General features: G+C 45.9%; 1 protein-coding gene across 1 annotated transcript in view; it reads left to right on the top strand.

The window, feature by feature from the left end:
* The first annotated feature begins 7,281 nt into the window (after nucleotides 1-7,281).
* The window catches only part of LOC139228734 (sporozoite surface protein 2-like), a 50,551-nt gene continuing 30,647 nt past the window's right edge, over nucleotides 7,282-27,185 (top strand). The window contains exon 1 of the mRNA XM_070860042.1: nucleotides 7,282-7,382. Coding sequence (XP_070716143.1) covers nucleotides 7,282-7,382 — 101 coding nt within the window. The remainder of the gene's footprint in view (nucleotides 7,383-27,185) is intronic.

Raw genomic sequence — 27,185 nt, 5'->3', positions numbered from 1 at the left:
TTGCCTTAGGTTTCTCTACCCTCCACTTTTACTTTTCTTCTTTCTATCTTTTGCTTCTGCCCCCATTCTACTTCCCTCTGTCTCCCTGCATAGGTTCCCATTTATCTCATGCAATAGATTCTCTTCCTGGCTCCGCATAATCACTTTAGGAGGCCTGCAAAAATCTATGCTTTGCCTCCTTTTCCGTATCTCTGTGCTGCCCCTTGGTTACATCCTCCACTTATTTCGGGCCCGGGCATTCCAACCCTCCCCTGACACTTTTTCGGTGGATCTGGGACAGACGGATGCAGAGCAATACTGAGCACTGAGCTCCAACACATTACCACCTCCTCATCATATTCTGGGCTCCACTTCCATCGGTGCCCAGCAGACCTGGCCAGATTGGGGGAGGAAGGGGGTATGTTAACATTATGCTGATTGGAGAAATATAGTCTTTGCCATGTTTCCTTCCAGTTGCATTCTCAAATGCTGAACGCAGAGACCGACTACTGTCCTCCAAAATCCAACTTTCAGAGGCCTGTGCAAGTGCTCTTAGAATGTAGCCATGCACAGGCCCCATCATGGAAATTAAATACTTTAGTTGATGGGGGGGGGGGGAGTTGCGGTACTGATTAAAGAAACTATTACAGCGGTGAGGACGGATGATATGTTAGAGGGATCATCAAATGAGGCCATATGGGTCGAATTGAAAAATAAAAAAGGGGTGATCACACTTCTGGGCGTGTATTATAGACCCCCAAACAGTGGGAGGGACATAGAGGAGCAAATATGTAGGCAAATTGCGGTGAAGTCCAAAAACCATAGGGCAGTAATAGTAGGGGATTTTAACTATCCAAATATTGATTGGGACAAATTTAGTGTAAACGGTATAGAGGGTGCTAAATTCTTGAAATGCATTCAAGAGAACTTTTTTAGTCAGTATGTAGCAAGCCCAATACGAAAGGGGGCGGTCTTGGATTTAGTTTTGGGGAATGAAGCTGAGCAGGTTGAAGGGGTATTAGTGGGAGACCACTTAAGTGCCAGTGACCAAAATTCAGTCAGATTCAAGTTGGTTATGGATAAGGACAAGAATAGGCCTGGAATAAAAGTTCCGAATTGTGGAAAAGCTAATTTTGCTAAGTTAAGGAGTGATTTGGCCATGGTGGACTGGAAACAGCTACTTGTGGGTAAATCAGTGTCGGAACAGTGGGAGGCATTTAAGGAAGCGATCTGGAAGGCTTGTGCCCTTAAAGAAAAGGGCTGGGAAAAATAATTCTAGAGCCCCCTGGATGTCTAGGGACTTAGAGGATTAAGAAAAAAAGGGACGCTTGTGTCCTATGTAAACGGCTATATACTATAGAATCTTTAGAGGAATATAGAAAGTTAAGATGCAAAATTAAAAAGGATATTAGGAATGCTAAGAGAGAGCATGAAAAATTCTTGGCCAGTAAAATTAAAGAAAACCCAAAGATGTTCTATAAATATATTAAGAGCAAGAGGGTAACTAAAGAAAGGGTAGGGCCTATTAGAGACCATAAGGGTAATCTTCATGTGGAGGCGGAAGATGTTGGGAGGGTTCTTAACGAAAATTTTGCATCTGTTTTCACAAAAGAAAGGGGCAATGCAGATACTGCTATCAAGGAGGAGTAAGATATTCTGGATGAAATAAATATAGCGAGAGAGGAAGTATTAAGGGGTTTAGCAGCTTTGAAAGTAGATAATTCCCCAGGCCCGGATGAAATGCATCCCAGGCTGTTGAGCAAAGTAAAAGAGGAAATAGCAGGCAGAGAAACCCAAGGCAAAGAACAAAAAGGGCCACTGTACAGCAAAATTCTAAAAGGACAAAGAGTGTTAAAAAAATAAGCCTGAAGGCTTTGTGTCTTAATGCAAGGAATATCCGTAATAAGGTGAATGAATTAACTGTGCAAATAGATGTTAACAAATATGATGTGATTGGGATTACAGAGACGTGGCTCCAGGATGATCAGGGCTGGGAACTCAACATCCAGGGGTACTCAACATTCAGGAAGGATAGAACAAAAGGAAAAGGAGGTGGGGTAGCATTGCTGGTTAAAGAGGAGATTAATGCAATAGTTAGGAAGCACATTAGCTTGGATGATGTGGAATCTATATGGGTAGAGCTGCAGAACACCAAAGGGCAAAAAACGTTAGTGGGAATTGTGTACAGACCTCCAAACAGTAGTCATGATGTTGGGGAGGGCATCAAACAGGAAATTAGGGGTGCATGCAATAAAGGTGCAGCAGTTATCATGGGTGACTTTAATATGCACATAGATTGGGCTAACCAAACTGGAAGCAATACGGTGGAGGAGGATTTCCTGGAATGCATAAGGGATGGTTTTCTAGACCAATATGTCGAGGAACCAACTAGGGGGGAGGCCATCTTAGACTGGGTGTTGTGTAATGAGAGAGGATTAATTAGCAATCTCGTTGTGCGAGGCCCCTTGGGGAAGAGTGACCATAATATGGTGGAATTCTGCATTAGGATGGAGAATGAAACAGTTAATTCAGAGACCATGGTCCAGAACTTAAAGAAGGGTAACTTTGAAGGTATGAGGCGTGAATTGGCTAGGATAGATTGGCGAATGATACTTAAGGGGTTGACTGTGGGTGGGCAATGGCAGACATTTAGAGACCGCATGGATGAACTACAACAATTGTACATTCCTGTCTGGCGTAAAAATAAAAAAGGGAAGGTGGCTCAACCGTGGCTATCAAGGGAAATCAGGGATAGTATTAAAGCCAAGGAAGTGGCATACAAATTGGCCAGAAATAGCAGCGAACCCGGGGACTGGGAGAAATTTAGAACTCAGCAGAAGAGGACAAAGGGCTTGATTAGGGCAGGGAAAATGGAGTACGAGAAGAAGCTTGCAGGGAACATTAAGACGGATTGCAAAAGTTTCTATAGATATGTAAAGAGAAAAAGGTTAGTAAAGACAAATGTAGGTCCCCTGCAGTCAGAATCAGGGGAAGTCACAACGGGGAACAAAGAAATGGCAGACCAATTGAACAAGTACTTTGGTTCGGTATTCACTAAGGGGGACACAAACAACCTTCCGGATATAAAAGGAGTCAGAGAGTCTAGTAAGGAGGAGGAACTGAGGGAAATCCTTATTAGTAGGGAAATTATGTTGGGGAAATTGATAGGATTGAAGACCGATAAATCCCCAGGGCCTGATGGACTGCATCCCAGAGTACTTAAGGAGGTGGCCTTGGAAATAGCGGATGCATTGACAGTCATTTCCCAACATTCCATTGACTCTGGATCAGTTCCTATCGAGTGGAGGGTAGCCAATGTAACCCCACTTTTTAAAAAAGGAGGGAGAGAGAAAACAGGGAATTATAGACCGGTCAGCCTGACCTCAGTAGTGGGTAAAATGATGGAATCAATTATTAAGGATGTCATAGCAGCGCATTTGGAAAGAGGTGACATGATAGGTCCAAATCAGCATGGATTTGTGAAAGGGAAATCATGCTTGACAAATCTTCTGGAATTTTTTGAGGATGTTTCCAGTAGAGTGGACAAGGGAGAACCAGTTGATGTGGTATATTTGGACTTTCAGAAGGCTTTCGACAAGGTCCCACACAAGAGATTAATGTGCAAAGTTAAAGCACATGGGATTGGGGATAGTGTGCTGACATGGATTGAGAACTGGTTGTCAGACAGGAAGCAAAGAGTAGGAGTAAATGGGTACTTTTCAGAATGGCAGGCAGTGACTAGTGGGGTACCGCAAGGTTCTGTGCTGGGGCCCCAGCTGTTTACACTGTACATTAATGATTTAGATGAGGGGTTTAAATGTAGTATCTCCAAATTTGCGGATGACACTAAGTGTGAGCTGCGAGGAGGATGCTATGAGGCTGCAGAGTGATTTGGATAGGTTAGGTGAGTGGGCAAATGCATGGCAGATGAAGTATAATGTGGATAAATGTGAGGTTATCCACTTTGGTGGTAAAAACAGGGAGACAGACTATTATCTGAATGGTGACAGATTAGGAAAAGGGGAGGTGCAACGAGACCTGGGTGTCATGGTACATCAGTCATTGAAGGTTGGCATGCAGGTACAGCAGGCGGTTTAGAAAGCAAACGGCATGTTGGCCTTCATAGCGAGGGGATTTGAGTACAGGGGCAGGGAGGTGTTGCTACAGTTGTACAGGGCCTTGGTGAGGCCACACCTGGAGTATTGTGTACAGTTTTGGTCTCCTAACTTGAGGAAGGACATTCTTGCTATTGAGGGAGTCCAGCGAAGGTTCAGCAGACTGATTCCCGGGATGGCGGGACTGACATATCAAGAAAGACTGGATCAACTGGGCTTGTATTTACTGGAGTTCAGAAGAATGAGAAGGGACCTCATAGAAACGTTTAAAATTCTGATGGGTTCAGACAGATTAGATGCAGGAAGAATGTTCCCAATGTTGGCGAAGTCCAGAACCAGGGGTCACAGTCTAAGGATAAGGGGTAAGCCATTTAGGACCGAGATGAGGAGAAACTTCTTCACCTAGAGAGTGGTGAACCTGTGGAATTCTCTACCACAGAAAGTTGTTGAGGCCAATTCACTAAATATATTCAAAAAGTAATTAGATGAAGTTCTTACTACTAGGGGTATCAAGGGGTATGGCGAGAGAGCAGGAATGGGGTACTGAAGTTGCATGTTCAGCCATGAACTCATTGAATGGCGGTGCAGGCTAGAAGGGCCGAATGGCCTACTCCTGCACCTATTTTCTATGTTTCTATCTATCATTCTCCAGCCCTCTTTGGACCTGGGCATGGTGCCGGAGGATTGGAGAAAGGGATCGGCTGAGTAATTACAGGCCTGCCAGCCTAACATCAGTGGTGGGAAAATTATTTGAAAAAATCCTGAAAGACAGGCTAAATCTGCATTTGGTGAGGCAAGGATTAATTAGGGACAGTCAGCACGGGTTTGTTTAGGGAAGATCGTGTCTCACTAACTTGATTTTTTTGAGGAGGTAAGCAAGAGGGTGGTTGAGGGTAGTGCATACGATGTAGTATAAATGAACTTTAGCAAAACCTTTAATAAGGTCGCACATGGTAGACTGGTCATGAAGGTTAAAGCCCATGGGATACAGGGCAAAGTGGCAAGTTATATCCAAAATTGGCTTGGAAGTAGGAAGCAAAGGGTAATGATTGGTGGATGTTTTTGTGACTGGAAAGATGTTTCCAGTGGGGTTCTGCAGGACTCAGTACTGGGATCCTTGCATTATGTGGTAAATGTTATCTGTGTATACTTGTATATACTCTGTACAGCCACCAGAGGGCTCATCCACTGGAGTCCCAAGGGATCCCAAAATCCCTTGGGAGCACAGGTATTTAAGGAGGCCTCACAGGTTGGAGAGGCAGTCTGGAGACCTGCAATAAAAGACTAAGGTCACACTTTACATTAAGCTCACAGTGTTCAGTCTGACTCTTTCTCCATACATAACAAGTGGCGATGAGATACAGAAAGCGAACCCAAAGATGCAGAGAATAGTGGGCATCCTGGAGAAATTCTCAGAGGGAGATGATTGGGAAACTTTTGTGAAGCGACTTGACCAATACTTCGTAGCCAATGAGCGAAATGGAGAAGAGAATGTTGCCAAACGAAGGGCGATCCTCCTCACCATCAGTGGGACACCAACGTATGGCCTCATGAAAAATCTGTTTACTCCAGCGAAACCCACGGAGAAATCATACGATGATTTGTGCACACTGATCCGAGAGCATTTGAACCTGAAGGAAAGCGTTCTGATGGCGAGATACCAGTTCTACACTTACAAAAGGTCTGAAGTCCAGGAATTGGCGAGTTATGTCGCCGAGCTAAGACACTTTGCAGGACATTGCGAATTTGAAGGACACTTGGAGCACACACTCAGAGACTTTTTCATACTTGGCACTGGCCACGAAACCATACTTTGCAAACTTTTGACTGTAGAGACCCCAACCTTGAGCAAGGCCATAGCGATAGCCCAGGTGTTCATTGCCACCAGTGACAATACTAAGCAAATCTCTCAGCACACAAGTGCTGCTACAAGTACTGTGAACAAATTAATGTTGTTTTCAAATCGCAACATACAGGGCAGGTCACACATGTCTGCAGCTGCATGTCCGCAGATGTCTCAGAGTCCACCATCAAGGGTGATGAATGCAAGGCCATTAACACCTTGTTGGCACTGCGGGGGTGATCATAGTTTCCATTCATGCCGATTCAAAGGGTATGTTTACAAGGGCTGTGGAACAATGGGACACCTCCAACGTATGTGCAGGTGAGCTGCAAATCCTGTTAATCCTACAAAATACCATGTTGCAGAGGAGGACAGATCCATGGAGGATCACGACGAACCAGAGCCTCTGACCGAGGAGGCAGAGGTACATGAGGTGCAAACATTCACCATGAATTGTCCCCCGATAATGTTGAATGTTGAACTAAATGGACTCCCGGTGTGAATGGTGCTAGACACGGGCATGAGCCAGTCCATCATGGGCAAAAAGAATTTTGAAGGATTGTGGTGCAGCAAGGCCTCAAGGCTAGTCTTAACTCCAGTTCGCACGAAACTAAGAACTTACACAAAAAAACTGATTCCCGTAATCGGCAGTGTTACTGTAAAGGTCTCCTACGATGGAGCGGTACACAAGCTACCACTCTGGATGGTACCGGGCGATGGTCCCACGCTGCTCGGCAGGAGCTGGCTGGGAACAATACGCTGAAACCGAGACGATGTCCAAGCGCTATCATCGCTGATGACACTTCATGTGCCCAGGTCTTAAACAAATTTCCTTCGCTGTTCGAACCAGGCATCGGGAAATACAAGGAGCAAAAGTGCAGATCCACCTAATTTCGGGGGTGCGATCCATTCATCACAAGGCGAGAGCAGTACCATACATGATGAGAGAAAGGGTAGAGATCGAGCTAGACCGGCTGCAAAGAGAGGGCATCATTTCATCCATCGAGTTCAACAAGTGGGCCAGTCCTATTGTCTCAGTCCTCAAGGGAGAGGGCACTGTTAGAATCTGTGACGGTTACAAATCGTTTCTCCCTGTAGGATCAATACCCACTATCAAAGGTCAATGACCTCTTTGCAACGCTGGCGGGAGGAAAGATGCTCACGAAACTGGATCTGACCTCAGCCTACATGACGCAAGAACTGGAGGAATCATCGAAGGGCCTCACCTGCATCAACACGCACAAAGGTCTTTTTATTTATAACAGATGCCCGTTTGGAATTCGATCAGCGGCGGCAATATTCCAGAGAAACATCGAAAGTTTACTGAAGTCAGTCCCGCACACCATGGTCTTCCAGGATGATATCTTGTTCACAGGCTGGGACACAGTTGAGCATCTGCAGAACCTGGAGGAGGTCCTTAGTCGACTCAACCGCATGGGGCTCAGGTTAAAATGCTTGAAGTGTGTTTTCCTGGCGCCTGAAGTGGAGTTCTTGGGAAGGAGGATTGCGGTGGACGGCATCAGGCCCACCAACTCGAAGACAGAGGCAATCGAGAACGCACCGAGGCCACAGAACGTGACGGAGCTGAGGTTGTTTCTGGGACTCCTGGGCTACTTCGGTAACTTCTTACCGGGTCTCAGCACACTGTTAGAACCACTGCGAAAAGGGGACGAAAGGGCATTGGGCAAAAGCCAAGAAAATGCCTTTGTAAAAGTGAGAAAATTGTTATGCTCAAACAAATTGCTTGTGTTTTATGATCCAAGTAAGTGTTTGGTACTAGCATGTGATGCGTCGTCATATGGCGTCGGGTGTGTATTGCAACAAGCTAATGATTTTGGGAAACTGCAATTGGTTGCTTACACATCCAAGAGTCTGTCTAAGGCTGAGAGAGCCAACAGCATGATTGAAAAACAAGCATTAGCGTGTGTCAATGAGGTAAAGAAAATGCATCAATATCTTTGGGCTAAAATTCGAATTGGAAACTGACCATAAGCCACTCATATCCCTGTTTTCTGAGAGTAAAGGGATAAATACCAATGGTTCAGCCCGCATCCAGAGATGGGCGCTCACGTTGTCCGCATACAACTACGCTATCTGCCACAGGCCAGGCACAGAAACTGCGCCGATGCTCTCAGCAGACTGCCATTGCCCACCATGGCGGTGGAAATGGCGCAGCCCGCAGATTTAGCCATGGTTATGGAAGCATTTGAGAGTGAGCAATCACCCGTCACTGCCCGGCAGATCAAAACCTGGACAAGTCATGACCTCTTATTGTCCCTAGTCAAAAACTGTGTGCTTCATGGGAGCTGGTCCAATGTCCCAGTGGAAATGCAGGAAGTGATAAAGCCATTCCAGCAACGCAAAGATGAAATGTCCATACAGGCAGCCTGCCTTCTGTGGGGAAATCGAGTAGTGGTTCCCAAGAAGGGCAGAGACACCTTCATCAATGACCTCCACAGTACCCATCCAGGCATCGTAATGATGAAAGCGATAGCCAGAGCCCATGTGTGGTGGCCCGATATTGATGCGAACTTAAGAATCCTGCATTCACAGATATAATACATGATCGCAATTAAGCAATGCACCCAGGGAAGCGCCGCTAAGCTTATGGTCTTGGCCCTCCAAACCGTGGTCTAGGATACACGTCGACTATGCAGGTCCGTTCTTGGATAAAATGTTCCTTGTCGTTGTAAATGCGTATTCCAAATGGATTGAATGTGATATAATGTCGGCTAGCACGTCCGCTGCCACTACTGAAAGCCTGCGAGCCATGTTTGCCACACACGGTCTACCCGATGTCCTGGCGAGCGACAACGGGCCATGTTTTACCAGTGCTGAGTTCAAAGAATTCATGACCCGCAATGGGATCAAACATGTCACATCTGCCCCGTTTAAACCAGCGTCCAATGGTTAGACGGAGAGAGCATTGCAAACCATCAAGCAGGGCTTGAAGAGGGTAATAGAAGGCTCACTGCAGACTCGTTTATCCCGAGTCCTGCTTAGCTACTGCACGAGACCCCACTCGCTCACTGGGATCCCACCTGCTGAACTGCTCATGAAAAGAGCACTGAAGACAAGGCTCTCGATAGTTCACCCTGATCTACATGAACAGGTAGAGAGCAGTCAGCTTCAACAAAGTAGATACTATGATAGCGCAAATGTGTCACGCAAGATTGAAATCAATGATCCTGTATTTGTATTGAATTATGGACAAGGTCCCAAGTGGCTTCCCGGCACTGTCATGGCCAAAGAGGGGAGCAGGGTGTTTCGGATCAACCTTTCAAATGGACTCATTCACCGGAAATCAAACTCAGATTCACGGACTATCCTGAGCAACCCACTCTGGACCCTATGTTCTTTGATCCCCCCCCAACATACACACCAGTGGCAACGGTTGGTCATGAAGCAGAACCCATCATCCACAGCAGCCCAGCAGGACCCACCACACCAGACAGCCCAGCAAGGCCAGCTGCACAGCAGCCCAGCGAGGGCCCAACAATTGATTCTCCAACACCAGCTTTCACACCGAGACGATCAACCAGGACAAGAAGGGCCCCAGATCGACTCACATTGTAAATAGTTACACTATTGACTTTGATGGGGTTGGGGGGAGTGCTGTTATATATGTATACTTGTATACACTCTGTACAGCCACCAGAGGGCTCATCCCCTGGAGTCCCAAGGGATCCCATAATCCAATGGGAGCACAGGTATTTAAGGAGGCCTCACAGGTTGGAGAGGCACTCTGGAGACCTGCAATAAAAGACTCAGGTCACACTTTACTTTAAGCTCACAGTGTTCAGTCTGACTCTTTCTCCATACATAACAGTATATTTCAGAATTAGATTTGAATATAGGGAGTATGATTAAGAAGTTTGCAGACGACACTAAAATTGGCAGTTTGGTTGATAATGAAGAGGAATGTCATAAGCTGCAGGAGGATATCAATCGACTGGTCAGGTGGGCAGAGCAGTGGCAAATGGAATTTAATTCTGAAAAGTGTGAGGTGAAGCACTTTGGAAGTGCTAATAAAGAAAGGGTATACACATTAAGCGGTAGGCAACTTAATAGTGTAGCTGAACAAAGGGACCTTGGAGTGCTTGTCCACAGATCCCTGAAAGTAGCAGGCCAGGTGGATAAGGTGGTTAAGAAGGCATACGGAATGCTTGCCTTTATTGGCTGAGGTATAGAATATAAGAGCAGGGAGGTTATGCTTAAATTGTATAATACTTTGGTTAGGCCACAGCTGGAGTATTGCGTGCAGTTCTAGTCATCATATTATAGGAAGGACGTGATTACACTAGAGAGGGTGCAGAGGAGATTTATTCGGATGCTGCCTGGAATGGAGAATCTTAGTTATGAGGACAGATTGGAGAGGCTGGGTTTGTTCTCATTGGAATAGAGGAGGTTGAGAGGAGACCTCATTGAGGTGTATAAAATATTTAGGGGCCTGGACATAATGGATAGTAAGGGTCTATTTCCATTGGTGGAGGGGTTTATTCCGAGGGGGCATAATTTTAAGGTGGTTGGTGGATGATTTTGAAGGGATTTGAGGGGATTCTTCTTTACGCAGAGGGTTGTGGGGATCTGGAATTCGCTGCCTGGAAGAGTGGTGGATGCAGAAACCCTCACTTGAGATGGTTGGTTGGGCACTTAAAGTGCAGTAACCTGCAGGGTTACGGACCTAGAGCTGGTAATTGGGATTAGACTGGATGGCCTTTTGTTGGACGGAGCAGATATAATGATAAGTACTGCAGGGAATAGAATACGGCCAGGGTGATCTCCTGGACTAGTTTCGATTGCATGGATGGGTCGGAGAGGAATTTTCCCAGATTTTTTCTCTCTAAATTGGCCTGGGTTTTTATCTGTTTTTTTTGCCTCTCCCAGGAGATCACATGGCTCCGGTTGGGGTGGAGTGCAGAATGTTTCAATATAAGGGTGTCGCAGTTGTGGTGAGGCGGATTGGTTGGGCTGGGTGCTCTTTGCCTTTCCGTCATTGTTCATAGATTTATATGTAACCTTTAGGGCTGCTGACCAAGGGCCATGTGGCTCTTTGACGGCCGGCGCGGACACGTTGGCCCGGAATGGCCTCCTTCTGCGCTGTAAATTTCTACGTTTCTATGTTTGGGGGCTTCGTTTGCGGGAGGTAACACCAGGGGCTGAAATCTCGTCTCTTGCGATAAATTGGGGTCTCAAGCGCTCCACTTCCTTTCTGGGACGGTAGTGGAGTGCATGGCTCAGGAGCGGGGCTTACGGCTGAGCAGCGCCAAGCACTGGATTTAAAGTGAAGGGCCCAAGCTGCATACTCTGCATAATAAAAAGGGTCCTATCTGGATCACCAGGGAGTGGGGGTGCCACGCGATCAGCTCCAGCACTCAAGGAGAGTGCCAGGCTGAGCGATTGCGGTACGGACCCCGCATCCAAATCAGCACCGGTGCGGAAAAGAAAAGTTGACAATTTTTTCAGGAGCAGCCGGCCAGCTCCCCTGTAGATTTCGCCCCACTAGCGCCCAGCTGCCCAGTATGTGTCTCTGTCAGCGCTCGCTGTGCACGGCAATGTTGTCACGATCTCCGAGAGCAGGAGATGGGGGTGTAACACCATAACGCCGCCGCTAGACTCCCGCCGAATTTAGCAGGAGTCATTGGCGGCACTGTGCCCGGTCTCAAAGTAATTTGTGCCCCATTAATGCCCCCCCATGGGCATTAACGAGAGGCGCAAATGACCCCAATTTCTTCCCCATTTACAAAGGCAGCTCCCTGGCTGCTTAGATTTCTGCCTGCAGATTATCACAATTCCTGCAGAGGTTGGAGATGCACGGCCAGGAATACGGCAGGGGTCTTGGGGCATCTAAATGGCAGTGGTAGTCCTACCCCACCAAAGATACACTCCATCAAGGAGGCAGGTTCAGAATGTCTAGGCCTGGGTTAGCATTCATACGTGTGCTGATGATACTCAGCTATTTCTCTGCACCACTCTCTTGATCCCATGATCGCTTCTATGTTCTTGGACTGCCTGGGTGATTCAAGTGTTGGATGAACCAAAACATACTTCAACTTAACATCCAGAATATTAAGGCCATAGTTTTTGGTGTTTGACACAAACTCCATCTCATATCACCAAGGATCTCAGTCATAGGTTCACCACAGCCCATTTAATCTGTGAAGAACGTTTCTGCAAACTTTCTTCCAAACCCTCAAAGGCAACCAGGCAAAATCCCAGAATACCTAACTAGCCTTGTGTATAATGCTGAACATGGCAGACCAGGTCCCTTTTTTGGTTTCAGATCCATCATGTTCCATGCAGCATTTTAACTATCTCTTTCCATATTTACCTTTATAATTCTTTATTGTGCTCCTAACTAGATATTTTTCCAGGTCTTTTTAAAAAGTATAAATTCACAAAGAATAACATTATGCTTTCGAACAGAGTTATACAAATGACATACCTAGGGGCTTTCTTTTGGATCTCAGCAAAGTCATCTGATGGTCCACATGGCACTTATATTCTTAGTAAGTGAAATTGGCCTTTACCAGTAGTGTGAAACGAACTCAGAGCAAAATAGCAGATTGCTTTACACCGCGCACAATTTAATTTTCTATTGACTTCAGGATAAAAGAAAAGAGGCTGCGGTGTAAAATGGCCTGCTGATTCCTCATAAACCCATTTCATGCCTCTGCCAAAGGCCAATTTTACTCCTACTAGTGTTTCGTACTTTGCTCACGAAGGATTAGCCTAATTGGACTAACCATTACCTTATGGTTTTAATACATGTCCTTTTACTTCTAACCTCGTCACTTTTCCTAATCTTTCTATTTATTTCTATTTTCTTCCCTTTTCTCCTGACTCAAAATCCTCAGCTTCAGGAGATAGAAACTGAGATTTCCATTCATGTTCGCTGTCCAGAGACCCCAGCTGAAAGGGTCACCTGTGTGGATATTGGATAAAGACAAGATTAGGCTCAGCTGTCATGTCATCTGCAGCAAAATATCTTGCTGGATCCTCATTGTCTACGAACCCCCGTGAAGAATAGCCACTTGAGTAAGGTATATGGAGCTACTGGCAGCCATGGAATGAGACCACTTCAGGAGACGAGAGGAGAAACTTGATAAACAAGAAATAGAAATCAGTACTGAGATTCACATATAGAAACATAGAAACATAGAAAATAGATGCAGGAGTAGGCCATTCAGCCCTCCGAGCCTGCACCGCCATTCAATGAGTTCATGGCTGAACATGCAACTTCAGTACCCCATTCCTGCTTTCTCGCCATACCCTTGATCCCCCTAAGGACTACATCTAACTCCTTTTTGAATATATTTAGCGAATTGGCCTCAACAACTTTCTGTGGTAGAGAATTCCACAGGTTCACCACTCTCTGGGTGAAGAAGTTCTCCTCATCTCGGTCCTCATCATATGTCACCAGTTATCCAGGTGCATATTCTACTTCAATATTCATGGCATTTTTAATAGGATCACTTTTCAATAATAACTGACTAAGTGTCAGCTTAATTACCCTTGAAACACATAAAGCATGTATAGCTCTCTCATGTGACTCGAGGTCAGGCACACCTTGGATTCCCTTCTTCCCTCTGCTCTGGGTGACAGTGACTGATGACAATGTTTTCTCAGAAACCCCTGTTCTTGACCTGCTCTACCTTTGGTCTCTTCTGTCACTTCACCTCAACTCCCTTATGTCTTCCTGTGTTCTTCTGCTTCATTGTCTCTTACTACTGCTCACTGCTCGTCAGCCCCACGGGGGATCACCAGCAGCCTGGGCTTCCCTGCTGATTATTCTAGCTTTTAATTCTTGCCATTGATAGTATTTTCACTTACTTTTTTAGCCACCTATACAGGCCTGGCTATCCTCCCCACTGCAGGAATTTAGTACTCGGGCTCTCCAACCTCGCTCCCGCACCCACTATTTAAACTTCTTGCCAAATTTGACACGCATCTGCATTGTGCCATTTCAACTGCTGACCCAACCAGCCATCAGGCCTCGGGGCCTCAAACCCACCTCCCCATTTCACACATGCCCAACCTCACACTTGATCTCCCCACTCACACCTCCCCCACCTCCTCCCCCGCCCCCCCACCCCCAGTTCTTCAAATGAACAACTTCTTCTTTGTCAGTGTTCCAGCACTGGAAACCAATGAAGATTGAGGGGCTTGTCAGAGGAGCTGGGAGAACAGGAAGCTGGAAAGGGCTTCAACATCAGGTTGTTGGAAGGAGGAAGATGTGTAGCGGGGGGTATGCAATAAAGTTGTTGCAGGGAAAGGAAAAAGTGATAAGGAAATGAGAGTTTTGCATGAGGCTAGTGTTGGCAAGGTAGATGGAGGACTGTTGGTAAAGTGTATGAGGGAAGGGATATAGGTTGAGGAATGCAGGGGATGGGACCAAAGAGCTTCCACAATACTGTTAGGTGGGGAATTCCAGGATTTTGATCCAGCAAGGAATATGACAAAGTCAGAAGGATACGTGACTTGGAGGGGAACTTGGAGGTGATGGCGTTAAAGGGACTAGGAGGTTGTTGAAGGGTGAGAGGTAGGTAATGGAGCATTTGGCAGCAGGAAAGGCCACGTGACAGCAAGGAGTATGGGCAATAAGATCAAGAGGGAGTAATGTGAAAGGAAATGGGGCAAGGAACACAATAGAAATGAGGGAGTACTGTGAAGGGTAGGGGGTTGTTGGGAAGAAGTTATTAGGAAGGGAAAGAGTTATGCAATGCAATTGGAGTGAGGGGTGGAAAGGAAACAACAGAGATAAAGTGACGTGATAATGGATGTAAGATTGCCTTTAATGTCTACAAGCTGCATCATTTATACACCCACTACCAGAAAATACAACCTGCACCCTTCAGCATGTCCCTTCCCCTCTCCTCCACCAATCACCTCCCACTCAAAAAGAAAGACTTGCATTTATATAGCGCCTTTCATGACCACCCGATGTCTCAAAGCACTTTACAGCCAATCAAGTACTTTTGAAGTGCAGTCACTGTTGTAATGTAGGAAACGTGGCAGCCGATTTGCGCACGGCAAACTCCCACAAACAGCAAAGTGATAATGACCAGATAATCTGTTTTTGTTATGTTGATTGAGGGATTAATATTGGCCAGGACACCGGGGATAACTCCCCTGCTCTTATTCGAAATTGTGTCATGGGATCTTTTACGTCCAACTGAGAGGGCAGAAGGGGCATTGGTTTAATGTCTCACCTGAAAGATGGCACCTCCAACAGTGCAGCACTTCCTCAGTACTGCAATAGGGTCTCAGCCTAGATTTATATGCTCAAAGTTCCTGGACTTTGAGCATATAACCTACAACCTTCTGATTCAGAGGATAGAGTGCTACCTACTGAGCCACAGCTGACTCAAAAGGAATTTTTTTTAAAAAAGGAGACAAAAACAGAAGAGCTCAGAGAAAGAAGGAAGAAAAGAATAGAAAAACAGATATGAGCAGAAGAGAAGAGGCATAGGAGGACAGGAAACAGCAAGAGTACACAGAATTTATAGCTCAGAAACAAGCCATTCGGCCCAACTAGTCCCTGCCTGTGTTTATGATCCACACAGGTCCCCACCCACCCCTCTTCTTCTGACCCTATCAGAATATCCTCCTATTCCTTTCTCCCTCATGTGTTTATCTAGCATCCCCTTAAATGCATCTATGCTAGTCGCCTCAATTACTCCTTGTGGAGGCAAGTTGTACCTTCTCCCCACTTTCTGAATAAAGAAGTTTCTCCTGAATTCCCTATTGGATTTATTAGTAACTATCTTATATTAATGGCCCCTAGTTTTGCAACAACAACAACAACAAGTATGAGTGGAGGGAGTTGACTGCAGTGGTGACACAACTCGCACCAACCGAGCACGTCAAATACAACTGACGCCAAACACTGTAAGAACAAAAGAACATAAGAACATAAGCATTAGGAGCAGAAGTGGGCCATTTGGCCCCTCGAACCTGCTCTACCATTCAATAAGATCATGGCTGATCTGATCTTGGGCTCAGCTCCACTTTCCTGCCATCTCCCCATATCCCTTCACTCCCTTATCACTCAAAAATCTTTCTGTTTCCACCTTAAATATATTTAATGACCCAGCCTCCACAGCTCTCTGGGGCAGAGAATTTCACAGCTTTACGACCCTCTGAGAGAATAAATTCCTCCTCATCTCAGTTCTAAATGGGCGACCCCTTATTCTGAAATGATGCCCCCTAGTTCTAGATTCCCCCACAAGTGGAAACATCCTCTCTGCATCCACCTTGTCAAGCCCGCTCATAATCTTATACATTTCAATAAGATCACCTCTCATTTTTCTGAACCCCAATGAGTGTAGGCCCAACATGCTGAAGCTTTCTTCATAAGTCAACCCCCCTCATCTCCGGAATCAACCTAGTGAACCTTCTCTGAACTGCCTCCAATGCAAGCATATCCTTCCTTCCTTGGCCCTCCCCTTCCCTCAACCACTATCTGCTTCACCTGTGACAGAGACTGTGGTTCTCGTATTAGACTGTACAGCCACCGAAGAACTCATGTTAAGAGTGGAAGCAAGTCTTCCTCGATTCCGAGGGACTGCCTATGATGATGATGATGATGATCCTTCCTTAAATAAGGAGAACAGAACTGTATGCAGTACTCCAACTGTGTTCTCAACAATACCCTGTACAGTTGTAGCAGGACTTCTCTGCTTTTATACTCTATCCCCCTTGCAATAAAGGCCAACATTCCATTTGCGTTCCTGATGAATTGCTGTACCTGTATACTCACTTTTTGTGATTCATGCACAAGGACCCCCAGGACCCCCTGTACTGCAACATTTTGTAGTTTCTCTCCATCTAAATAATAATTTGCTTTTTTATTTTTCCTGACAAAATGGATAACTTCACACTTTCCAACATTATTCTCCATCTGCCAAATGTTTGCCCACTCACTTAGCCTGTCTATATTCCTTTGCAGATGTTTTGTGTCCTCCTCACAACTTGCTTTCCCACCCATCTTTGTATCATCAGCAAACTTGGCTACATTACACTCAGTCCCTTCATCCAAGTCATTAATATAGATTGTAAATAGTTGGGGCCCCAGCACTGATCTCTGTGCCACCACAGAATTTATAGTTTGCCAACCTGAAACTGACCCATTTATCCCAACTCTCTGTTTTCTGTTAGTTAGCCAATCCTCTATCCATGAGCTCCAACCCCATGAGCTCTTATCTTGTGCAGTAACCTTTTATATGGCACCTTACCGAATAACTTCTGGAAGTCCAAATGCACCACATCCACTGGTTCCCCCTTATCCACCCTGCTTGGTACATCCTCAAAGAACTCCAAGAAATTTGTCAAACACTATTTCCCTTTCATAATACCATGCTGACGCTGCTTGACTGTATTATGCTTTTCCAAATGTCCTGCGACTGCTTCCTTAATAATGGACTCCAGCATTTTCCCAATGACAGATGTTAGGCTAACTGGTCTATGTCTCCTGCTTTCTGTCTGCCTCCTTTTAAAAATAGGGGCGTTACATTTGCGGTTTTCCAATCAGCTGGGACCTCTGCAAAATCCAGGGAATTTTGGTAGATTACAACCAATGCATCCACTATCTCTTCAGCCACTTCTTTTAAGACCCTAGGATACAAGCCATCAGGTCCAGGGAACTTGTCCACCTTTAGTTCCATTATTTTAGAGAGTACTGTTTCTTTAGTTTTAGTGATTGTCTTAAGTTCCTCCCTCCCTTTAGCCCCTTGATTATCTATTATTGGGATGGTTTTAGTGTCTTCTACCATGAAGACCGATACAAAATATTTGTTCACCCACTGTAAATACTTTTCACAAAATAGTTTTGCAGATTAAAAGGAGCTATCCTGCCGAGACTACACAATTAGTGGAATCAACTGAGTAGCTCATGAGATCATGATATCGCTCATCTGCCCAGAAAGAGAAACCATCACAGCATCCACTTGGTTCTTGAATAACTTTTGTCTTCACTTCATGGAAGTCTATTGCAAGTGCTGTGGGCTCTGAGTGTACAAATGCTATCTATCCCAAATTCTTCCCTCGCCAGGTTGAAGCTATGCCCCTTGCCTTATGATCATGGTTTAGAAGGTAGCGCTCTTGGTTCACTCTTTCTCAACCATTTAGTATCTCATCTACTTCTGTACGTATTCACCACTTCCCCCTCCCATCCCGCTCAGTCGCCTTCTTTCAAGGCTAATGTGTTCCAGTTTCTCTGGTCTTTCCTCAATGCTAAGCCTCCTGATGTTAGGGATCACTTTTTAAATATGTCCCTTACGTTATGGTGATCACAACTGGGTTTAGCAACCATTAATAGTGATTGTACAACTAATTAGTAGTTGAAGCAATATTGGTCCAAAAATTAGTGTTTGAAACAAATGGCCCAATTCCTTACCTAAGTGACAGGCTCTGTGTCTTGGAATTCGGCCAATTTCCTATGCCAGTGTCGGGATCCATGCCTTGGAATTCAGCTCACACACAGGCAGTCAAGACAATACTATCCCCCCACCGCCTGGCTCCAGGTGTGATCGGCTCACTGCCAAGTGATTGACAGTGGAAGCTGGCATGATCAGCCGTTGCAGGTCAATTTACAACAACAACAACAACTTGTATTTATACAACACCTTTAACATAGTAAAACATCCCAAGGCGCTCCACAAGAGTATTATGAGATAAAACATTTGGCACCGAGCCGCATAAGTAGAAATTAGCACAGGTGACCAAAAGCTTGGTCAAAGAGGTAGGTTTAAAGGAGCGTCTTGAAGGAGGAAAGAGAGGTAGAGAGGTGGAGATGTTTAGGCAGGGAGTTCCAGAGCTTGGGGTCTAGGCAACAGACGGCACCAATGGTGGAGCGATTATAAATGGGGATGCTCAGGAGGGCAGAATTAGAGGAGCGCAGACATCTCGGGGGGTTGTGGGGCAGGAGGAGATTACAGAGATAGGGAGGAGTGAGGCCGTGGAGGGATTTGAAAATAAGGATAAGAATTTTTAAATGATTTAGGCTATATATTCATTTTATTATGGAAAATAAAAGACTTGAAGATATCAAAGGTTAAAGCAGCACAGTAGCCAAGAATTTTTAGATTTTTTAAAAATCCAGTTTAAAGCCATTTACTTATATGGAAACCCAGGATGAGGACAGGCAAGAGAGACTTGCCATGAGCAACACCACGGGAGATCTACTAGCAATGTACAAAACAGAACATTGGCATAAACAGGCATCACACTCCACACATCTTACGATGCAAGCAATGATAAAAGTCAATGATGTACGCAAGTTGCTTCTGACCTGCACCTAAAATTGACAAACACTTTCCAATCTGAAAAATTCTCTGACCAAATAATAATTACACTTTGATTCACCCCAGCCTCGTTTTGCTTAAGATTTAGACTGTGTGGTCCTAAAGCGGAAAAAAAGCCAGTCTGACCTAAAATTGATTTGAGCATTGACTGCAAGAATGTTGAACAATTATTTTGTTGCTTTATAGCAAGATAGTCCAACAGTTTAATGCCGTATAATACATTATGGGCTGGATTTTAGGCTTTTAAGATTTCGGGGCATTAATGGCAGAGGGACGGTGCTGATATTGCCTGGAAAAAGTTTGCGCCTCAGTCAGCAAAATTGGGCAGTTGGACCCTGAGTGTGGGGCAGAGCGTTAAGGGCGCTAGGCTGGCTTAGCATGCGAAAGTCCCGAGCTAAAGAGAGGCCTTGGAGCACTCTAAGAGGGGCTTGGGGAGAAAAACAAAATCTGGAAAAAACCACCAAAAACATTCCCCAAAAAAACCTCACGCCACCACTACATAAATCACAAAACAAATAAAATAATCACGCTTACCTGAGGTTGACATCACTTAGCTCTCTGCAGCCACTACAGCTTGGACTGCCCATTGTCACAGGCAGTCCCAGCATGGCGCTCTATGCCATGCTATGGGTCGGGCGTGAGGCAAAAATCGATCCGGTGTCGCAACCAGGGGCATTGCACACCAGCTTACCTCTTCCGGGCGGTAGTGTTCCGCGCCCTGCCAAAACCAGCCCCGAAAACCCTGGCGGGGCGCTGGAAGCTGAACAGAGGAGCTCACCGCCGCCATTGCCGCCCCTCTGGGGTGAAAACAGAGGCAGCCAGGATCGTAAAATCCAGTCCTGTGTGTTGTACACAATAATGCTCCTGCCCTTATAAAACACGTAGCCTCTGACTTACTCTAAGCAGCACTATGGGAGATATGTCAGTTATATATTCATAGATAAGTAAATGCAGGGTTGTTGATATATTCTGATCCTGTTTACTTGTGATTGATGTTGTGCTATGGTGTGAAATTTGATCCAATCAGCTGCAGGTGTGACACAAATATTTGCACATATGAAGCTGTGGCACCAAAAGTATGATGCTGAGGTGGGACGTGTGCCATGTGGCATCTCAGGTTTGATACCCAGGAACAGTCACACACCACAGGCAATGTAGATAGATAGGTACAGGACTGGTAAAACTCTGTTCGATAAATTAGATGCACATCTGTATAAGAATATTTACATGAGAAAGAAGTATAGATAATGTAGATGGAAGCAAGTTATTTAACTTATTCTGTGAGCGCAGAACTAGAGGACATGAATCCAAAATAAAGAACCCTCAGGCAAGAATGGAAATGAGAGGTATTTTTTTCCACAGCGTGCTAGAAATATAGGGTAGACTTCCACGGAAAGCTATTCATTTTGTGTCCAATAATAATTTATTGCAAATGTTTTGAGTAAGTGTACGAAAATTTCTTGGAATTCATTTGCCTAATCCATATCTTTATCATGTTGAGAACCAGATTGAAGGTTAGGAAATGTATAGACAGGTGATCCGACACTGCCATGTAACATACTTCAAACTGGCTGTCACAATTAAAGGAAAAACTACTCAAGCTGGAAATCGGAAGCCAAGCCAAAAGAAAAATAAATAATAATAACATTTATTTATTTATATGGCGCCTTTAACATAGTAAAACATCCCAAGGCGCTTCACAGCAGTGTTAACAAGACAAAACAGATAAATTTGACACTGAGCCACATAAGAAGAAATGATGGCAGATGACCAAAAGCTTGGTTAAAGAGGTAGGTTTTAAGGAGCGTCCTAAAGGAGGAAAGAGAGTTAGAGAGGCAGAAAGGTTTAGGGAGGGAGGTCCAGAGCTTAGGGCCCAGACAGCTGAAGGCACGGCCACCAATGGTTGAGCAGTTATAATCAGGATCGCTCAAGAGGGCAGAATTTGAGGAGCACAGACGTCTCGTAAAGTTGTGAGGCTGAAAGAGATTATAGAGATAGGGAGGGGCAAGGGCATGGACGGATTTGCAAACAAGGATGAGAATTTTGAAATTGAGGCATTGTTTAACCGGGAGCAATGTAGATCAATGAGCACAGGGGGGATGGGTGAGCAGGACTTGGTGCGGGTTAGGACAAAGGCTGCCGAGTTTTGGTTGACTTCAAGTTTATGTAATGTAGAATGTGGGAGCCCAGCCAGGAGTGCATTGGAGTAGTCAAGTCTAGAGATAACAAAGGTATGGATGAGGGTTTCAGCAGCAGAAGAGCTGAGGCAGGGGCAGAGGCAGGCAATGTTACGGAGGTGGAAATAGGCGGTTTTAGTTATGCAGTCGGCTGACAAGAAAAAAAACATGGCGGCAGCGGCAGTAGACCCTCCCCTTTAAGGGAAGCCGCACCGCCGCTGTAGAAGGCCACAGCCTCACTGGACCACTGGGTAAAAGCTTGTTTTGGCACCGCCGGGCGCACTGAAGATTTTCGGAGGGGTATGTTGCCGTCGGGGGGTTAGATCGGCGGTGTGCACGGTGTTGACGCGCATATGATCGGCAGCAGCAGAGCGGTGAGGGGGGATAGGGGCTCGACCAGGAAAACTCGGGAGGGCAATTGGGCTATCAGTCGTCAATCCACCACAAGTTGATGGCCACTCCACTCCGCAGCATGGCCACCGATTTGGGCTGGTAACAGGCCTTAAGGAGAGGGGCAATTTCGGCCCCTTTAACTTTTCCATCATCAGATACATTAATTTCCCCTCGCCTTTCAGATGCTAACTGACCAACTGTTGTTTTTTCAGAATATTATAATTTTTATTCCGCACTATGTGTAATTCTATCCTTTACATATCTGTTATAAAGAAGAAAAAGAAATACTTGGATTTATATAGCGCCTTTCACGACCACCGGACGTCTCAAAATGCTTTACAGCCAATGAAGTAGTTTTGGAGTGTAGTCACTGTTGTAATGTGGGAAACGCGGCAGTCAATTTGCGCACAAGCAAGCTCCCACAGACAGCAATGTGATAATGACCAGATAATCCTATATATTATCCTACATATAACTCGTTGCCAGTTGTAATCCTATATTGCCTGTTGTTGAAACAGGATAAAAGCAATACCAATGTGCCTGTGAAGATATATTGCCTCATATAGCATCCCTCCCACATCACTGGTGTGTTCTTTTACTGAACGAAGATTTACACATCAGGAGCAATTTTCCAAGTTCGTGCTGAAAGTGGAGAGCTTGGCCCATCAGCCACGCATATTGGGAAATAGAAGGTGCGCTGCCCATGTTTCACCAGCTATTTATTTTAATGCATGGAAAGACAAGTGCAGTATGTGGACAAGGCTCCCCGCCTGCAATGTGAGCTCGATTATCAGCCCCGCAGCGATCTATCGGGTTAGCCGATTTAAAAAATGGATTTCAGCTAGGGTGGCGATAAGGGCACTCCCACTGGCCTCAGCAGTTCTGGCCTACAGAGAGGTACAAACACGCCAGGGCTCATGCTGTAGGACACTTATCCAGTGACTCCTGTGGGATAGGATCAAGCTCAGCAATGAGTAACACCGAGGAATCTGCTGACATTGATAGACTGGGCTCACACGTGAAGGGCGGCCACTTGGACGTGATGGTGATGGTCAGCTGGTGCCCATGGACATGTCAGCATCAGCCAGCAGCTTCAGGAGAGGCAAGGGTGAAATAAGCAAGTGGAAATTTGAACCACTGTCCTTCTTTCGTGGCTAGGAAAGTCTCCGTGTTGTGCATGACCCCTGAAGTAATGCAGTAAAAGATTAAATCCCACCTACCCCCGCCAAGTCCTTCTCCCTCAAAGGGACATGGCAGCGGCAAATTTTAATAATCTGCCTTGATTGACTTGTACAACAGTCTCCAATTAACTCTCTGCTACTCTCTCGTGATTGATGGAGAAGTTTATGATACAGACCTCATTTGCACGCTGAATTCAAAAGCTGCCTCTGAGCAGAATCCTAGATGAGGCAAATGGTATCATTGCCACACATTAAAGTCATTAGCAAGAGAGGAAGGAAGGGAGGGCTAGGCTGATTGTAGCCAGCTACTAATCACATATTTTTTCTTTTGGCATAAAATAAATTAAATGCAGCTACAGTATTTGGCAAATGACCCACTGTAATCTTCTGTTTCTTATTATCCATTAATCTGAGGTGGAAGATACTATTCTGTGGGGGATACCGTCTTAGACAGCTGCAAAAGTGCAATAGTCACCGTACCCCCAGGGTTCAATCAATTAGCAAACAAAAACACCATTTAAAAAGGTCGTATACAGATAATCAACACTACTTTTATCTCCTCTTCTCACCCAGTAAGGGGGAGAGGGAAAGAGTACAACCTCTGGATGGGAGTGAGAACAAAATAGGACCTCTGGGTGGGGATATGATTACAAAGGTGTTTTATATTAGGGAAGAAAAAAAAGCCCAGGAATTTTATATTGACTTTGCCAGGAGAATATGTGGAATAGTAGGACCTGGATTCAGGAAAATGCAGACAGCCAGAGATGACTCAAGCATTAAAAGTGAACCAGAAAAAAAAATTGCGCGCGCATTTCTATAAAATATTAAAATATTAATGTGCGGGACAAGAACAGCATTTCTACAAGAGAATTGTTTAAAAACTCACAACTTATTCCAAAGTTTATTGCTTGAGGGCAACTGGTTTGTGCTTATGTGAGATTCTACACATGTGGAATAGGGTAGATTATATCTGTTCTGTGAAAGAGAGGGGTCTGCTGGGCTGAATGTTTTTTTTGTATTCCTTGGTTGCTTAAGTACATGTTTTTTAACCAATTTTCTTCCTATCTCTCCTGAACTTGCTGACACTTGCTGTGGTGCAATACCAAGGACACCAGTAATCCTCAGAGACCTTTGCCCAGCTTGATCCTATCCTCCGTAAATGTCCATACACATGGACTTTGCACTAGATAGTGATCAGTAGCAGGGACACTGGGTGATTTTCTCTCTATTAGCTCTGGACATTGTCTGACACCAACTATCTCAGCATAATCTGGGAGTCAAACCTGGAACCTTTCTGGTCTGTATGTTGTAGTACCACGCCCCATGTTGCATTTAACCACGGAACCATTCATGCTTTTCTTTTTAAAATCATTCTTGTTCTTATAGCATGCAAGACCAAGCTGACACAAGGTGCGAGTGAACATTCAAACAGCAATAGGCCATCCAGCCTCTCGAGCCTGTTCCGCCATTCAATTCGATCATGGGTAATCTCTATCTTAACTCCATCTATCCGCCTAGGTTCTGTAAACTTTAATACTCTTGCCTAACAAAAATCTATCAATTTCAGTTTTGAAATTTTCAATTGACCTAGCCTCAACAGCTTTTTGGGAGAGAGAGTTCCAGATTTCCACTACCCTTTGTGTGAAGAAGTGCTTCCTGACATCATCCCTGCATGGCCTAGCTATAATGAAATTGTTTCATTGATGATGAGCCTATGATTGGTCCTGGCATAAATCATATAGCATGGTCAATACTCTAAAAATGTTACAAAAAAACAAGACAGACTTGCATTTCTATAATACTTTTCGGACCTCAGGACATCCCAAAGCGCTGTACAGCCAATGTAGTACTTTTTGAAGTTGCAATCATCATCATCATAGGCGGTCCCTCGAACGAGGATGACTTGCTTCCACACCAGATGGGATGAGTTCACAGATGTTTCAATGAAGGACCCGATTTTCCAGTCCTGAACTCCAATCGAAGGGGTGGAAGATGCCTGTGCGTGAATTTTTTTTATCATGTGGTGACCGTTGCACATCAGCCACCACATGGGTTTGACAGAGCTAGGTCTTTATCCAGTGGCAAGAGTTAACCAGGACGACTGGAAACCTGCTCTGCTGCACAGACCTAATGCGCACACATATCACAGTGTGGGCTGGTACGTGCTGCCTCTGGGCCCTCGGCTCTTCTGGGCCCCATACCCTCATTTGCCGCACCTCCGCCATGATCTCTCACTGCTGCTCCACCACAAAACACTTGCCGCACCTCTGCCACGATCTCCCAGATGCAATATAGGAAATGCGGCAGCCAATTTGCTTACAGCAAGCTCCTACAAACAGCAATGAGGTAATGACCAGATAATACACTTTTGGTGATGTTGATTGAAGGATAAATTTTGGCTCGGACACCTAGAAGAATTCCCCTGCTCATCTACGAAATACTGCCACGGGATCTTTTTGTCCATCTGGGAGAGACTCCTGATTATGGCTCGGTGGGCAAATGTTGCACTGCGCTAACCCCCTCCACCCAATATTTAACTCCACCCTTATGTTACTATTGCCAATCTGACTTCTAATGTCTCCCTGTGACTATAGACTAATACCCTAAGGATTAACACATGTCTTGCTCGCTCATGGTTTCTGACATCAATGAAGCTGATTGAATTTGTGCCTCGTTACTCAATGACTGCAATCTAATCTCTTCTATGCACTGAACCAGCCTTTCTGAAGTTACATTATTTAACCTCTTTATTTCCATAGAATGACATAGAATCTGCAACACAGAAACAAGCCACTCAGCCCAACACGAGCCTGCTCCCATCCCTTTTTATCACACCGTATCAGGATATCCTTTTATTTCTTTCAACCTCATGAGCTTCCCTTCAAATGCATCTATGCTATTGGCCTCAACTCACCCTTGTGGTAGCGAGTTCCACATTCTTACCACGCTGGTAAGAAGTTTCTCCTGAATTCCCGATTGGATTTTTCGCCCTTAGTTTTCATCTCGTGTTGGGCTGAATGGCCTTCTCTATTCTAGAGAAAGGAGCCCTGGCCTCTTCAATCTTTTCTGGTCCAAACTTCCAAATATTGTGCAAGAAAGAACATTTTAAACCAGATGCCATTAGTAGCCAACAACCTAACCACGTCCCACCCAACCCCAGTGCCCCACCCAACCCCAACACCCCACCCAACCCCAATGCCCCATCCAACCCCAACACCCCACCCAACCCCAGTGCCCCATCCAACCCCAACACCCCACCCAACCCCAATGCCCCATCCAACCCCAACACCCCACCCAACCCCAACACCCCACCCAACCCCAACACCCCATCCATCCCCAACACCCCACCCAACCCCAACACCCCACCCAACCCCAACACCCCATCCAACCCCAACACCCCATCCAACCCCAACACCCCACCCAACCCCAACACCCCATCCCACCCAACCCCAATGCCCCATCCAACCCCAACACCCCACCCAACCCCAACACCCCATCCCACCCAACCCCAATGCCCCATCCAACCCCAACACCCCACCCAACCCCAACACCCCATCCCACCCAACCCCAATGCCCCATCCAACCCCAACACCCCACCCAACCCCAACACCCCATCCAACCCCAACACCCTATCCAACCCCAACACCCCACCCAACCCCAATGCCCCATCCAACCCCAACACCCCACCCAACCCCAACACCCCACCCAACCCCAACACCCCACCCAACCCCAACACCCCATCCCACCCAACCCCAATGCCCCATCCAACCCCAACACCCCACCCAACCCCAACACCCCATCCAACCCCAACACCCTACCCAACCCCAACACCCCACCCAACCCCAATGCCCCATCCAACCCCAACACCCCACCCAACCCCAACGCCCCACTCAACCCCAACGCCCCATCCAACCCCAATACCCCACCCAACCCCAACACCCCACCCAACCCCAACACCCCATCCAACCCCAACACCCCATCCAACCCCAACACCCCATCCAAACCCAACACCCCACCCAACCCCAACACCCCATCCAACCCCAACACCCCATCCAACCCCAACACCCCACCCAACCCCAATGCCCCATCCAACCCCAACACCCCACCCAACCCCAACGCCCCACCCAACCCCAACACCCCATCCAACCCCAACACCCCACCCAACCCCAGTGCCCCATCCAACCCCAGCGCCC

This window comes from Pristiophorus japonicus, chromosome 2 (genome assembly GCF_044704955.1).
Source record: "Pristiophorus japonicus isolate sPriJap1 chromosome 2, sPriJap1.hap1, whole genome shotgun sequence".
NCBI lineage: Eukaryota > Metazoa > Chordata > Chondrichthyes > Pristiophoridae > Pristiophorus > Pristiophorus japonicus.
This window is presented reverse-complemented; position numbering and strand designations above follow the sequence as displayed.